At 44.8% G+C, this 14,958-nt stretch overlaps 1 protein-coding gene across 9 annotated transcripts in view; it reads right to left on the bottom strand.

The window, feature by feature from the left end:
* The window catches only part of hspg2 (heparan sulfate proteoglycan 2), a 131,032-nt gene that overhangs the window by 38,313 nt on the left and 77,761 nt on the right, over positions 1 to 14,958 (bottom strand). For 7 of the 9 annotated variants that reach the window (XM_083770006.1, XM_083770009.1, XM_083770007.1 and 4 more), the window contains 15 exons: positions 14,209 to 14,448; positions 14,016 to 14,078; positions 12,713 to 12,796; positions 11,003 to 11,095; positions 10,807 to 10,896; positions 9,807 to 10,037; positions 8,209 to 8,322; positions 7,464 to 7,591; positions 6,509 to 6,595; positions 6,174 to 6,223; positions 5,561 to 5,746; positions 4,772 to 4,882; positions 4,116 to 4,216; positions 3,594 to 3,774; positions 80 to 139 (listed from right to left, as the gene is read on the bottom strand). In XM_083770006.1, coding sequence (XP_083626132.1) covers positions 80 to 139; positions 3,594 to 3,774; positions 4,116 to 4,216; positions 4,772 to 4,882; positions 5,561 to 5,746; positions 6,174 to 6,223; positions 6,509 to 6,595; positions 7,464 to 7,591; positions 8,209 to 8,322; positions 9,807 to 10,037; positions 10,807 to 10,896; positions 11,003 to 11,095; positions 12,713 to 12,796; positions 14,016 to 14,078; positions 14,209 to 14,448 — 1,819 coding nt within the window. The remainder of the gene's footprint in view (positions 1 to 79; positions 140 to 3,593; positions 3,775 to 4,115; positions 4,217 to 4,771; positions 4,883 to 5,560; positions 5,747 to 6,173; positions 6,224 to 6,508; positions 6,596 to 7,463; positions 7,592 to 8,208; positions 8,323 to 9,806; positions 10,038 to 10,806; positions 10,897 to 11,002; positions 11,096 to 12,712; positions 12,797 to 14,015; positions 14,079 to 14,208; positions 14,449 to 14,958) is intronic. The other 2 variants (XM_083770014.1, XM_083770011.1) reach the window with 2 other exon arrangements.

Raw genomic sequence — 14,958 nt, 5'->3', positions numbered from 1 at the left:
AGAGAAAAGGCTGGGTTCCACACCAGCGAGCCCAAGGATAAGAGGACAGCGGAGGAGACTTTGCCCCATGCGGACTTACGCTTTCCATGTCCTTCAAACATTTCATAGGCTGTGTAAAACATCTGAGTCTGTGAGGCTTCTGGAGATGAGGAAGGGGGAAGGGAGGGGGGGAGGAGTAAACAGGTATAAGCTGACAGGTCAGTCTCCAGTAGGGAAACGATGGAGAACACACTGGCATTGGCGTGTCCTCTTTAAAACCTCCTCCCTCGCCTGGGGCTGGCTGGTCGAATTGCGTCCCCCCGTGTTGGGACAGTGCTTTTCTCTCATCCTCAAGCTTTTCCCAAAATGATTCCCGAATGCATCACACATAACGTAAGACAAGGACATCGACTTGATGCAATGGGCACCGACTTTCCATTACCTAAATAGGATTGTTTTCTTCTGTTCCAAGTTTCTATTTTAGATTTTATGCCAATTATCGTGAAATAGACAACCACCATATTCTTCTGTATTATTATGACGCTTGGTGTATTGTATTCATAGTTATATGCTTTCACACTCACAGACACTTACCTTTGGATGGGTATGTATGCATACCTCTTAGAAAACAATCTCAAGGGTAACAGGCGCACATCTGGCACAAGTCGTTCGTTAGTCACTTCAAAGAATGCATTCTTCTAACATGGTTATCTCCATATATACTCCATATACTGTACCATTTCTGTCGTCTTTCTCTGTGTCACAGAGGTGGACTGTGGATATCTTAGAAATATACCCACCAATGACATAAATCTAGAGATTTCAAACTAGGCATGCTAAAAGCTAATTATAATATTAATCATTATAATTATTTTTGTTCAATTACCCACAGCTTGCCTCTGAGACACACTGCGAGTCGAAACAGTACTGTTTTATAGTTAGCGTTAGTGATGACCATTACATGGGGATATTGCTGGAAGAAGGTGATATGTTCCTTGAGCAGTAACAGAATTAAAATATTTTCTTTATTGAAGTAGATATTTTAGGATCTGTTAAGTATTCCACAATCCAATAAGTGTTGTGGAACACCAAAACAACATCCTTCTATGTTGTGGAATGGATCCAACATAGTGCTGTATAACGCTTCATTCAGAAAATGTAAAAACACACGTGCACAAAATGAGGACGACAATGCGAAAATCTACAGAGGCAACATGGAGGCACGGAACACCGTGGTATGGCCAAGTATAAATGAAGCGGTAAAGGAACAGAGAGCCACACAGCTACACATGCAGGTTAGTAAAGAAGAACTAATTACTTCTCTTTAACAGCTTGTGATGAGCAACAAACAATGTATCGTTATTCAGCTTGTATACAGCTTGTGGAGATGCCGTCTCCAATTAGACACGAGAGATAAGTCATTATTATCCCACTCATTCATTTGCTAAATTAATGTGGTGTGTAGGTCATTGTTTTAATCGTTCTTTTTCACAAAATATTTTCACAGTTAAGATAAATACAGTACATGTGTATATTACATCAGATATGTGTTCTTGGAAAAATAAAAGTAACAAAATCAGAGGAATATCTTTACAGTAGCACCTTTGGATACAACTCAGTGGTAAAAAAAAAAAAAAAAATGCAAAACAGAATCGTAATTCTAGACAACTGGATAAATAGAACGTTATTTTTCTAATTGCATGTGTTAAGAGTAGGTTTCTCTAAAATATAAAGAATAATTTCTTGTTCAAACACGTCTGCAAATTTAAGTAACCTAAATTATTGCTTGATAAAGTCTCCAAATAACCTAAATGTAAACAAACATCATGCAAGTAATTGCATCCACATGGGCAATTCTCTCAAATCCTAAAAAAATAAGTCAATATATATATAGGCTACCAAGTCTAGGAAGTTTGGCATTATGATTAACAATATTTTCAGATGTAATATTTCAAATAATCAATAAGTATGTGCCAGTGATTTTATACATTTGAGCAATATTATGCTCAAACTATTATGTAAATAAGAGGTTGTCTATAATGTGCACGTTTAAATGTATATTTAAGATTTACGACAGAACTAGAACAACAAAAAGAACAAAGCATTACATTTCTCTCTTCCATTCCAAGTCAAGTAAATAAATGTTTAATTAAGGCCTAATATATACTCCGTCGTACAACTGTGTCCTGCGCTAAAAAAGAACCAATCTACAAGCTCTACAACGCAACGTACCGTCGCACGACAAATTATAATGCAAGACTTAACGATACAGACAACAACAGAAGCCTCACTACAGCTGAAGTTGCCGTGGACCCTCATAACATACAAAGACCCCCGCTGTAGTGAAGCAGTAGTGATATTCCAGGAGCATTTCAAAAACTAAATTCAATCACAGGTTTCACCTGACAATGCATTCATTGGCTAATAGCACCGTTTTTTGTTCATCGACATTCATGGGCATCATCAGTCAAGGGGGAGGGACACAGCAGACAGTGATTATCATCAGTCAAGGGGGAGGGACACAGCAGACAGTGATTGTAAGGAGAATACTGCATGTGGCGGAGCAAATAACATGAGGACTTAAGTGTGGTTCTTCCGAGTTCTCTTCTCAACGTGGATACAACTGAAGTCCTCTTTTGAATGTTGGTCCCCAGAGTCACTATAAGCACCCATCTCTTGTCATCCACATTCCTCATCAACAACCATTACAGCTCGTATTGGGGAAGGGAACACCCAGGGTCCCCGGAGTAAAAGACAAGACACCCAGGTACAAACCGGCCGACCGAGGTTAAAGGTCTACTGGTAGAAGCCAGCAGCAACTACACCAGCAATCAAGGAGTGACCAAACCACCACCGATTAATTCAACCCAAGTGAGAGAGAGAGAGAGAGAGAGAGAGAGAGAGAGAGAAACGGCCGTACATACAGTAGATTATGTAGAAAGTAGTGCACACAAATCAAAGATAGAGCCATTTAAAGGACCAATCAGTGATCATTTGGCTTTGACCGAGGAGGATACGAGTAATCACCATTGGCACAGACACTGTTTCACCTTTTTAAAAACACAGACAACAAGCAGAGCTCTTGAACACCTTGTTAATTGAGGCTAAAACACCATTTACAATTAACCCCACGTTATCCCTCAAAATGTTTAAAATTTTAGTAAAAAAAAAAAAAAAAAGAGACCCACAAGCTGTATATTTCTCTATACAAAAGCGTAGGAAAGATCCAGTGATTAGAGAGACATACGGTATACAAGGCACATTCAAAAGCATGGGATGGATTGGGGTAGTCTGATGACATGGATGGTATATATATATATTGCATCTAAGCGCAGGGGGGTGAGTGTCCCCCTCGGGGTTAGATCTGCAAGCTTATTTATGCTGTATAGCTGACCATCAAAGCAGTGTGCGACGGGAAGAGCAGCCAGTCACAACAGGGGAAAAAGCATGCACGGTACCAAGATGAAGGCGTGGGGGGGGGGGGGGGGGGGGGGGATGACGACTACGGGAGAGCCAGAGCTGGTATAGGGTGGCAGAGAGGGGGGGGCGGCGATGATGATGATGATGGGTAACGCAATAATGGTGCCCGCGGGTGGGAGGGGTTGTTCACCAACCTGGCACGTAGAGGATGGCAGTGCCCTCGTCCATGGCGAACATGTTGGAGCCCGTACAGACGTAGACGCCGGCGTCCTCTGGCTGGACATTCTGAATTGTCAGGATGCCGTTGAAGTCCATGGCCCGGTTGGGTAGCTTGCCGTTGCCCTGGCGCGTCCATACCAGGGTGTAGGCCGGCGACTGGTGAGGGGGAATATACACAGGCACACACCCCACGATATTTACACTATCTGAATGCCAACCCGCGCCGACATACCCTTTTGAAACCTTTGGAACCCCTTTTGTTGTTGTGCATTGTGTTATGCTTTAGCTACTGAAAAACAGCAGATCTACAAGCTCATAGCGCGCCACCGAGTGGCGCGCTACGAGCTTGTAGGTCTGCTATTTTTTGAAAAATCGAAGAACCACTGACATAGAGAAACATAGCTTTTTCAGAAAACTGTCAAGATGTAGAAGACATTTATTAGAATCTGATCCCAGGTCAAAATGGTGTTGAAGAGGCAAGTCGTTGCCGGCATTACCTTGCTCTTGGCAGTGCAGATGAAGCTGACAGTGGACCCCACCCTCATGGTCTGCGCTTTGGGCTCCTCGACAGTCACCTCGATGGGCTTCGTTGAGACAGCTGGGATGAGAAGCAGCGAAACCGTTCGTGAGATCACTATCATGCATGAGGCTATTCTGGCTTTAGTGTGCTTCAAACTGATAACATTTAAACACGACTTGACCGTGCTGCAATATGGCATATGGGCGTTTTTGCAAGCCTGATAAATCAAACATACAGTAATCACATCTGTTCTGCATGACATGATCAGACAGACTCAACTACCGTACTCAGTCTTTACCGGTCAGCTCATACCACCATTCCCTTTCAAGGCGAAACATGATTATGAAGCGTTTCCATACAAGGAGCATGTGTGTGTTGTCTGATTTGTCAAGCTCAATGCTATATTAGGCCTGATCATCTCGCCCCAGAGCACCTGCTGTCAACATGAAGGCCCAGGGGCCAGGGCTATCCATTTAGAGTACCGCAATTAAACGCCACTAAAGGGGAAGCCTATGTGCTTGTGGCACGCGGCGCGCGCGCACACACACACACACACACACACGCACACACACACACACACACACACGCACACGCACACACGCACACGCACGCACACACACACACTCTACACACCTGAGACGACGATCTCAGCGTGTCCCCTGTTGCTGGTGGTCTGGTCTCTGCAGGTACAGACATAGACGCCCGCATCGGTGATCTGAACATTGGGGAAGTACAGCTCCTCTCCTACACACACACACACACACACACACACACACACACACACACACACACACACACACACACACACACACGCACACGCACACGCACACGCACACAGGGGAAATATATTCTATTAGCACATACAACGGTCACAATTTCTTTCACAGTGAAGATAAATACATCTTGGCAGGTCTGTTTTATAAGGAACACTACATTTGAGTACATTTATTTAAAGGTATATTCAGTGATTTCACTTAATTCAAATATCACTTATTTTTTTGTTTTGTTGTGATAATCCTCTCTACTATAGAGTGTGCTGACCATATAAGGAGTTCCTCCCTGTCCCCAGTTAACCCCTGGGGGTCAAAAAACCTTCGTTTCGTTTTTGACTCTCTATCCTGATTGGACGAAAGGCTGGGTCCCACAGCCAAAAACGAAACCTAAGGTTTTTTGAGTGAAATCACTGAATATACCTTTAAAAAACCGAGGCTCAGAGAACAAAACCTGCCGTTTAAAAAAAAATGCTGTCACGTTTTCTTTTATGAAACTTGTGTACACTTATTAATGACATCTAATCACATCAAATCCCATGTGACTCGACCACGCGTATGGAATATGGATACAGCCACTAAAATATCCACGTGTTATAAGTTAACTCTCAGTTGAATGAACACTGAGGGGAGTTCACTGTCAGCATTGTACCTTGTCTGCGTCGGTCAGCGTAGCTGGAGATGGGGCGTCCATCTTCCCTGGACCAGAAGAAGTAGTGGGGAGGAGAGCCAGTCAACCGAGTCACCTGACACCTGAGCGTGACGGGGCTGCCCTGGGACACCAGGACCCTGTCCGGGTGAATTCTCACGCAGTTCTCACAGTCAGGAGACCCAGAAGCTATAGGGGGAAAATGACAAATAGCAACCGTCTGTAAAATTAGGGGCCTGCGTATGTGCTTTATATATTGTTGCTGTCGGGCAGAAACGTCATATTTCAACCTTTTAAGGTTTTCTTCATAAAGTGTCACACGGAAACTGTTTTACAAGCTCACAGCGCGTCGTCGTGATGCGACATGTGAGCTTGTAGATCGGCTTATTCATGTTATATAAATATCGAACCAATGAAAACTACTAGACATGCAAGGTTTCCACACAACAGCGAAGATGCTATATATAGTAGGCTTGATTTAAGCCGGCAAAAACAGTGGATCTTCAAGCTGTGTCGTGAGCTTGTGGATGGGTTATTTTTCGTGAGAGCCTCCGTCACATGATGAAGTATAAATCAGTCAGAATCTACTCTATATTTTGGAATAGGGGAGACTTACGGCGACATTTCACTCTGTCTTGTGGGTTGCCAACATATCCAGGGGCACAACTAGAAGGAAAAGGACAAACGAACAACATAAGGAAAGTGTGAAAATCCCCAACGGTGAGGATGGTGATGGGGAAGGTAAGTCTGTTACAGTGTTGTTAAGTGCTACAGTAAGTCCACACTAAGCAACTTATCAGTAATTATTACGCTAATTATGTGAGCATCCACACTGATATTGCCGTTATAGTTGTGGAACTGTTATAGCTGTTGAACTCCACACTTTCCTGTAATAACGGACCCAATGGGTCAAATCTGATTAATATCTTGTGTTAGGTTGGGTTATCTTACCGTTCACAGTACTGGCCTGTGTATCCAGGCTGACAGGCAGTACACTGGTAGCCTCCATTACCCAGGCTCTCACAGGTAGGGGAGAACCTGTTAAATGGGTTACACACGCACACGCACACGCACACGCACACACACACACACACACACACACGCACACACACACACACACACACACACACACACACACACACACACACACACACACACACACACACACACACACACACACACACACACACAGGATGACGTCACAGTGGAATGAATTCAGATGGCCAGATATCATCTACAGTCGGGCCAAAGAACGTTCTATTGACGCAATACAAATTTGGTCAGGCGAAAGAATGTTCTATTGACACAATACAAATTTGGACAGATACCTATACAGCAAGAATTTAACAAGATATTTCCCATCCCCGTCTTGTACAGGACCATAACCTGCCACAGAGCTTTAAAAGGTGTAGTGTATGCTATTTTCTATACTAGCCGTCGAGCGGACTAGAATGCAGCCCGAAATAACAATGAATGCAGGGTCAGACTACGTCAACTTTGACAAACTGTCTCCATATGGCTTTTTATGGCCTCATTGTCAAACCCAATATAAATCAAAACGCCAAAAAAGATTCAAATGGAGTAAACGCTATAGGCAAATTAAAATCTCCAGGGTGTATGGTAATAATGGAGTGAAGTCCTCAGTGTTACTGAACTCAAAAAGTGTACAACTGGATAAAATGAACACAAGAGTATTTTGTTGTGCATTCAGCTAGGAATGGGTAAATAATTTAAGACAAAACGAAAAAGAAAATGCACATGCTTATGAGTAGAACGTGTTGTAAGAGTGTTGTAAGAGTGTATAAGAGTGAGAGAACTTGACACCCAACTTGACGTAGCTCTGAGTGAGCGTGGCATGTGTATAGTTGTTGTTGTTGTTGTTGGTGTCCCCTAGGGCAGTACTCACTGGTTGTCGGGGTCAGTGTGAGGGCAGGCGCAGGGCTGGCAGTCCTCTGGGGTGCCGGCGGTGGGGTCGCCGAAGAAGCCGGGGGCACACTGCTCACACAACTCACCCTGCGTGTTGTGGAGGCAGCTCTGGGGACGAACGGGGCAACATTTAGGAATATGACGACGACGACGACTACATATCCATAATGGTCTTGGAATAAAGTCCCACTACACCGGCTTAGGCAGCCTCTAAGTATGTAGCCTCGACATCTTTAACCCATTCTGAACGGGAACCCGTTTTGGTGTTGGCATCATGTCGTGCTTTAGCTATTTAAAAATAGCAGATCTACAAGCTCGTAGCGCGCCACCGAGTGGCGCGATACGAGCTTGTAGGTCTGCTATTTTTTTTTAAATCGAAGAACGACTGACATTTTTTTTAATCTGATCTCAGGTCAGAATGGGTTCATCAGACCAGTGTGTGTCCGCAGTGGAAACCTCGTATGAATCTGATCTCAGATCAGAATGGGTTAAAGCACAGCTCGAGACCTATTTCGTCACTGCTTTTCTATTATATCATTCAAATCTTTTATGTTTTTTGCTTTTTTGCTTTTTTTTGCTCTGTAAAGCACTTTTCATGTCATGAAAGGTGCTATAGATAGTTTATTATATAGTTTAGTTTATTATTAATTATTATTATTATTACAATTATTATTATATTCAATACGCACTGCAGCTAGACAACAAAGATATGTGGCGTGCCGTACCGTACAGATGCCAGTCTCAGGTTGGCAGGAGTCCGAGTGGCCGTTGCACTCGCAGAGCTCACAGTGGCCCAGGTACAGACCGCCTCCGGTGCGGGTGTAGCCCGGGGCACAGTCCTATAGCGTGACACGCGGCATAAACACAGTAGTTTAATAAGAAAAGCAGGTAAAACAATATAAAACAAATTAATAATTAAATTCACACCAAGCCAGCCAAATAACTTGACCAAATATTTTGTAGTGCGGTTTGGAAGCTTTCACACCGCTCCAGGCGGTTCGGTCAAGAACAACAAAGCACTTTGAGGTTGAGGGTTTTTACTGAAGAACGTAGAGTTGTGTAGAAAGCATGTGTGTGTGTGGTTAACAAGGAGACGCACACGCTGCTGTGGTCTGTGCAGAATGAGCAGAAAACTAGGCTTGACAAACTCTAAAGCAGTGGTCCTCAACAGGCGGGCCGCGGTCCATGACCGTAACGCGGCGCACCTCTCTGCGGACCCTGGAGAAATGATAGAATAAAGAGTCACCGTGACCGCGAGTTGAATTCTCCGCTCAGTGCCGAGCAACGCAATTAACGCTCTGAATGTGGACCGACTGATTGTGTGTGTGCCTGTGTATTATGGGCCGGCATGTCATGATGACAATGTTGCGCTGACTGGCTCACTACTAGCTGTTAGCTGGGGGTCGCAGTGACATGTTCACACATTCAGTTGAATGTGTGAACAAAATTGGATTTTTGGAGATGAATAATGAATATTTGTCAAAGTGAAAAAAAATATTTTCATAGTCTGCACCACAGTATTGGTTGGTTGGATGGAACCCGATTTGTATAAGCTTGGTTTGACTGTACTAAACAGGCATAGCTGTTTCTAGGGGTGGGGGGCGAGGGGGGCAGCCCACGTGTCCCGAGACCCGCAATTGTATTTGCGCGCGCATGAGACGGGTGCTGGCCTTATTCAAAAAGTATTTGTGGACCTTCAGCATTTCTAGTTGAGGACCCCTGCTCTAAAGTGTGCTGTGCTGATTGCAGGGTGGATACAGGTGCTCACTAATTGAGAATACAGCAGTGATAGGCTAATTAAGCAATAAGCCACTCGAGGTCTCAGGTTACCGGGTATTTTACACTGGCTGGGGGCACAGCCAGTGTAAAATACCCGGTAAGCTGGGGCCTCGAGTGGCTTATTGCTTTTCTAAAACGGTTACAAACATATAGCAATATTAACCTAATAAAACTATTGAATTCACAAAAGTAGCTACGCTTTGCGCTACCACATAATTTCCTTGTTGTGCTCGGCAAGTAGGCTATGTGACGGGAGAATAGCGCTTGATGTTTTAACGGGGCTGCCTGGAGCCACACATTCACACTCATATGAGCCGGGCGGTGCTTAATAGACGCCCGCACGGCATGCGTTTGTAATTCAATCAAGCGCTCCCCTTTCCCCAGTTCAGCTACAAGGCTGCAGGATGATACAAAGTGATTGAAAGAGTGGGTTAGAATGTCAATTTGCCCTCTGCCAGCCAACAGTTCTTAATTGAGGAGGTCAGCATGACCTCAGGCTCAGTATACTTGAGTATATTTGAGCTGGCCCTTTTTCCACACACACCTGGCAGGAGAGACCCTGGTAGGCGGGCGGGCACCGGCACTGCTCCACCTCGAGGGCCTGCGCCAGGCCGCTGTAGTTGGGCACGGCCACCTCCAGGCTGACGTCGGAGATGCTGGAGGAGCGCATCTCGCTGGAGTAGGACGCCCGGATCAGGATGTCGTCCAGGTCGGCCAGCACCATCATCAGGTGCTCCCGCGTGGCCGGCATGCCGTCGGGACGGCGCCAGTGTTCCTATACAACACAATGCAGATCCGAGATCAGATTCTAAAAAAATGTCTATTACAGATTCCTGACAGTTTCATTGTTGACCCGTTCTGACCTGAGATCAGATTCTAAAAAAGTGTCTTCGATTTTTCAAAAATAGCAGACCTACAAGCTCGTAGCGCGCCACTCGGTGGCGCGCTACGAGCTTGTAGATCTGCTATTTTTCGATAGCTAAAGCATAACGTAGTGCTAACGCCAAAAGGGGTTCCCGGACCAGAATGGGTTAAGATTAGTTCTAAACTATAATTATTTATGCATATTAGTTGCATGCTGGAAATAGCAAACCTGCTTTTCTGCATCGGCTACTTTGATATGTTTTTTTTTAGATCTGCTATTTTTGACCGCAACTTCACCCATTTTGGTGTTTCAAGCATTATGTTATGCTTTAGCTATTGAAAAATAGCAGATCTACAAGATCATAACTTGTAGGTTTGCTATTTTTGAAAAATCGTGAAAATGTAGTGCAACGCTTTGAAAATATTCTTTCAGAGCGAACGTTTTTAACTCAAATCTTTGCTTCTGGGGGGGGGGGGGTCGTCCCTGGAACAACATATTTTCAGATGGGGGTCGGCGGCCAAATACATATAATTCTGGGGGTCCTTGAGATTAAATATTGAGCACCACTGATACATATAGAAACATGTGGTTTTTCAGATTTCTTTCAGGATTTTAGAAGACCTTTTGTAGAATCTGAATGGGTTAAGCAATATCACGTGTAAACGGTCGAACCACTCACCTCTCTGAAGACCATCTCAAACTGTCTCCGGCTGCCCTGCTGTCTTCCCTGCCATGACGACTGACGAGCCACTAGTGTGATGTCATTACCCTAACAGAGAACAACAATTACACAACCGCTGGCTGGTGAGAAAACAGAATCAATGCAAAGTAACCACAGCTGTTGCAGACGAGGCGGTATACTCATATGTGCTTACGATAATCTGAACGTCAGCGTCGTCGAGTAGAGTTCCCCTCGAACCGGCCACATAAGAGATGGTGTACTTCAGCTTACCGCCATAAGAGCCCACCTAATGGATGAAAGCAGAGAAGAGATCACAAACATGCAGGTGGGTAAGTACTAGGGCTGTGAATCTTTGGGTGTCCCACGATTCGATTCGATTCCGATTCTTGGGGTCACGATTCGATTCAAAATCGATTTATTCGATTCTACGATTCTCGATTCTCCAAAAACGATTTTTTTATTTTATTCAAAAGATTTTTTTTCCAGATTCGAAACTATTCTCTATTCAAAATGATTCTTGATTCAATACATAGGATTTCATCACAATCTACTCCAGCCAACTGAAGTGATTAACTTGAAAATGACTTGATGTTTACTGTAAGGGTGAGGGTTAGGGTGAGCTTACATTTCATATTATAAACACCATGTAGTGAAAACTCCTGTAACTAACCAGAAATAAAATCTAAAAAAAAAAAATAATAATAATAATAATAATCGATTTTTGGAAATTATGAATCGATTTTGAATCGTTCATAACGGGAATCGCGATTCTAATTCGAATCAATTTTTTTTGACACCCCTAGTAAGTACACACAGGGAAATGAAGTATTGCTGCAGAGTGCAACGTTTATTGTACACCAGACGTTAATGTGTCAAATGCACGCCTCAGAATTTCACCATCTCATCAGTGAAAATACAGTAGATAGATATCTTCATCTTCGTTTACTGTACTGTAATCCGTTGCATTAACCATACAATTCCCCATCAATTTCCCCATCTTTCAAGTGATAAATTACTACTGTATACGATATTGTTGGCCAAAATCTCCAGTACTTCTTACATTAACCCATATACACACGTTACTTACAAACCAACCATGACATGTCCTCTGACATTTTTGTCTTTCTGAACTGTGGTGGGAGTTAATCATAATTTTCCATTCAGTTCCAAATCCCTGACAAATCTAAGTGATGTTTGACCGTCCCGCTGATTATACGAGTCCGGAGCGGTGCACATTATGATTACAGGCAAACACTGTAAACACCAGGTCCAGACAGACACCACAGGGGACTGTGGCTATAGTCCTGCTTTGTGGGTTCAGTGGGGGTGGGGGGATGGGGGGGGGTGGTGACTGCAAACTCAGGACAGGTGTGTGGGAGGGAGGGAGGGAGGGAGGAGGCCAGGGAGTGACGGAGATGAGTGGGTAACTATGATTATGTCGGACAGGTAGAGGGGCTGAGAGGCACCCTGGGCAAGACCTACACTGAAAAGACTATCAGCGGAAGTTGCGGGATTTTAGCGGAAGTATTAGCCCAAGGAAATGACGTCGACGCTTTACAAATCCGTTTTACATTCTCCGCGAATGAAACAAATGTTGCGATTGGTCGGGAAAATATCGTATCCGGGGGAAATACATTTGACGGATGTTTCCGGAGCATACGTAGCTTCTCTGCCTTACGTTGGGACTTGTGACCAGGCTTTTCTTTTTCGCAAGATAAGTAAGCCTGGGACCGAGAGCTAGCTGAGAGGGGTAAACTGTGGCATGGTTATTACTCATTAATATCGAGGAGCGGAGTAGCGTGGGCATAGTCTTTGACTTCCACGAGTTAACCCACAGGTTTAGACCGGGGAGGGAGGGAGGGAGCGGCACAGTCAGAGACCCCCCGTCCGTCGCCATGGTTACCTTATCCCCCGTGAACTGTGCCGGGAGCCGCCAGTAGAGGAGGTCGTCCGGGTGCAAGCTGAAACCTTGGTAGACCAGAGCATACTGAAGTACAGGAGGAAGAAGCAGATCACAGTAAGCCACGTGCACACAGAGAGAGACGCGCCGCACGGACACACACACAGTATCAGCTGTTCATTTAACTCAGAAGGGCGTACGGATGGAACCAAATGGGTCGGTTCCATTTGTATACACTCGCAGAGTTAAAGTAAAAACTAGATTTTTTTACTGTGTACTGCACCAAAGAGATAAGCAGACAAGACAGTGCAAGCAGGCAAGCATAGCGCAAAGTGGACCGAAGCAAAACTCCTGCGAGAGTTCATCGTACACTTTCTTTGAACTGTAACACGCAGGATTTTACTGTGTAAAAACAAACGAAGACTTTACTAGCGCCTTATGGCTGACAGACAGCTTTCTACTTGATGCACTGTATGTACACGTTTCCTCTTACTAGTGCTACTGAAGTGCACGTTGTCTCCTAAGCTGCAGTTTAATGATATCGTGCAAGTCACACCGTGCTTTGCTCAACCGGAAAAAAAACTCAACAAAAAGAAAGACAACGTACAATATTCTACTGTCAATAATGTGAAAATGACAGCTTTGGGTCATGCTTTCAATAAGAGGCTGTGCTTTCAAACCAGTCAATGGTGAAATTACAGACAGTGTTACTCTCGAAGTGGACGATTGCAGTGCTCTCCTTTAACAGCAATTAGCAGGCACCCTGTGCTTACAAAAGGAAAATGCCACCTTGTGAAATTGCTCGAAATGTGCTCCTTTATCCCCAATAACTTAATTTCTTTAGTACAGTACAACGGATTGTATTTTAAACAGGACTTTGATAAACCCCATTATTCAGCAATGCTTGCCTGTGACGAATACAGATTAAACATTAACCGCACAAACCGTTGGTGATTAACCCATTCTGAACGGGCACCCAATTTTGGTGTTGGCATCATGTTGTGCTTTAGCTATTGAAAAATAGCAGATCTACAAGCTCATATCGCGCCACCGAGTGGCGCGATACGAGCTTGTAGGTCTGCTATTTTTGAAAAATCGAAGACACTTTTAGAATCTGATCTCAGGTCAGAATGGGTTAATAATTAAACTGTCAGGATGTAATAGATATTTTTAGAATCTGATCTCAGGTCAGAATGGGTTAACTTTGCGATTGCTCCATCAAAGGGTGGCAGTTTCCTATGTGTGTCGCCTAAGGGCAGGGATGTGCACTCAATGAGTCAGTGGGTCAGAATGACAACGTGTGTACCTTGCTGCTGCCCTCTGAGGCACCAGGCGAGGTCTTGCTCACTACGTTCTGGCTCTGTTGACTCTATAAGAACCAGCCGGGTCGGGCCGGGCCAGGCCCGAACACAAACACAAACACCAGGATAAGATAAATGAAGCAAACAAAACAATGAATGAACCTCTCTCTTTTAGTCTGCGACAGAAGCATATTATACCTGGAGCCGGGGGGGAGCACGGCCCGGGGCGGAGGGCTGGGGCCTGCTGCTGGGTCTAACAGAGGAGGGGACGCCGGAGGGGGGGGAGGGGGGGGGAGGGTTACGCAAGGACCACCGAGAGGAAGAGGGGGAAGAAGAAGACGAGGACTCTGGGAGGCGAAAGTTGGCGGAGGAGGAGGAGGAGGCACCGGCCTTAGAGAGGAGGGCCCAGACCTCATCGTCCAGGTGTCTGACGTCATCCTGGCGTTGGAGGAGGGGAGCGTGGGGGGCACAGAACACACAGTAACCATAGGGGACAGTCCAGATGAAGGAGGCGGAGGACATGACAGTCAGGGTGAGACTCCACAAGGAGATCTCCCACAATGCAACGTTGCACGCTCAAGGTACACCGGGGGGAGGGGGGGTACTGTAATTAGGTGGACATGCCGTGTCATGCTCGTATATCCAAGTCCACAGGCCTCCTTGTATACATAAACAACAGTCGGGGCTTCTGTGCAAAACGGTGGTCGCTTACAAACAAAACATTAGCACACGTCTATAATTAGACAACAACCGTGCCTCTCTCGTGGTTAAGAAATAAACGTTTACATGCCATCCGGACTTGCATTGGGAAACACACGCATGCACCGACACCCACCACGACGCAACAATTCCTCACAACATGCTGCTGCTTTCATTTAAAAAAAACTGAACACCCTGAAATAATGTCTCGGCATCAACACGCGTGCATAAAGGTTATCAGTGTGTTAG

This window comes from Protomyctophum parallelum (genome assembly GCF_964188405.1).
Source record: "Protomyctophum parallelum genome assembly, chromosome: 7".
Classification (NCBI taxonomy): domain Eukaryota; kingdom Metazoa; phylum Chordata; class Actinopteri; order Myctophiformes; family Myctophidae; genus Protomyctophum; species Protomyctophum parallelum.
The sequence above is the reverse complement of the archived record's forward strand: the minus strand, read 5'-3'. Positions and strand labels throughout refer to the sequence as shown.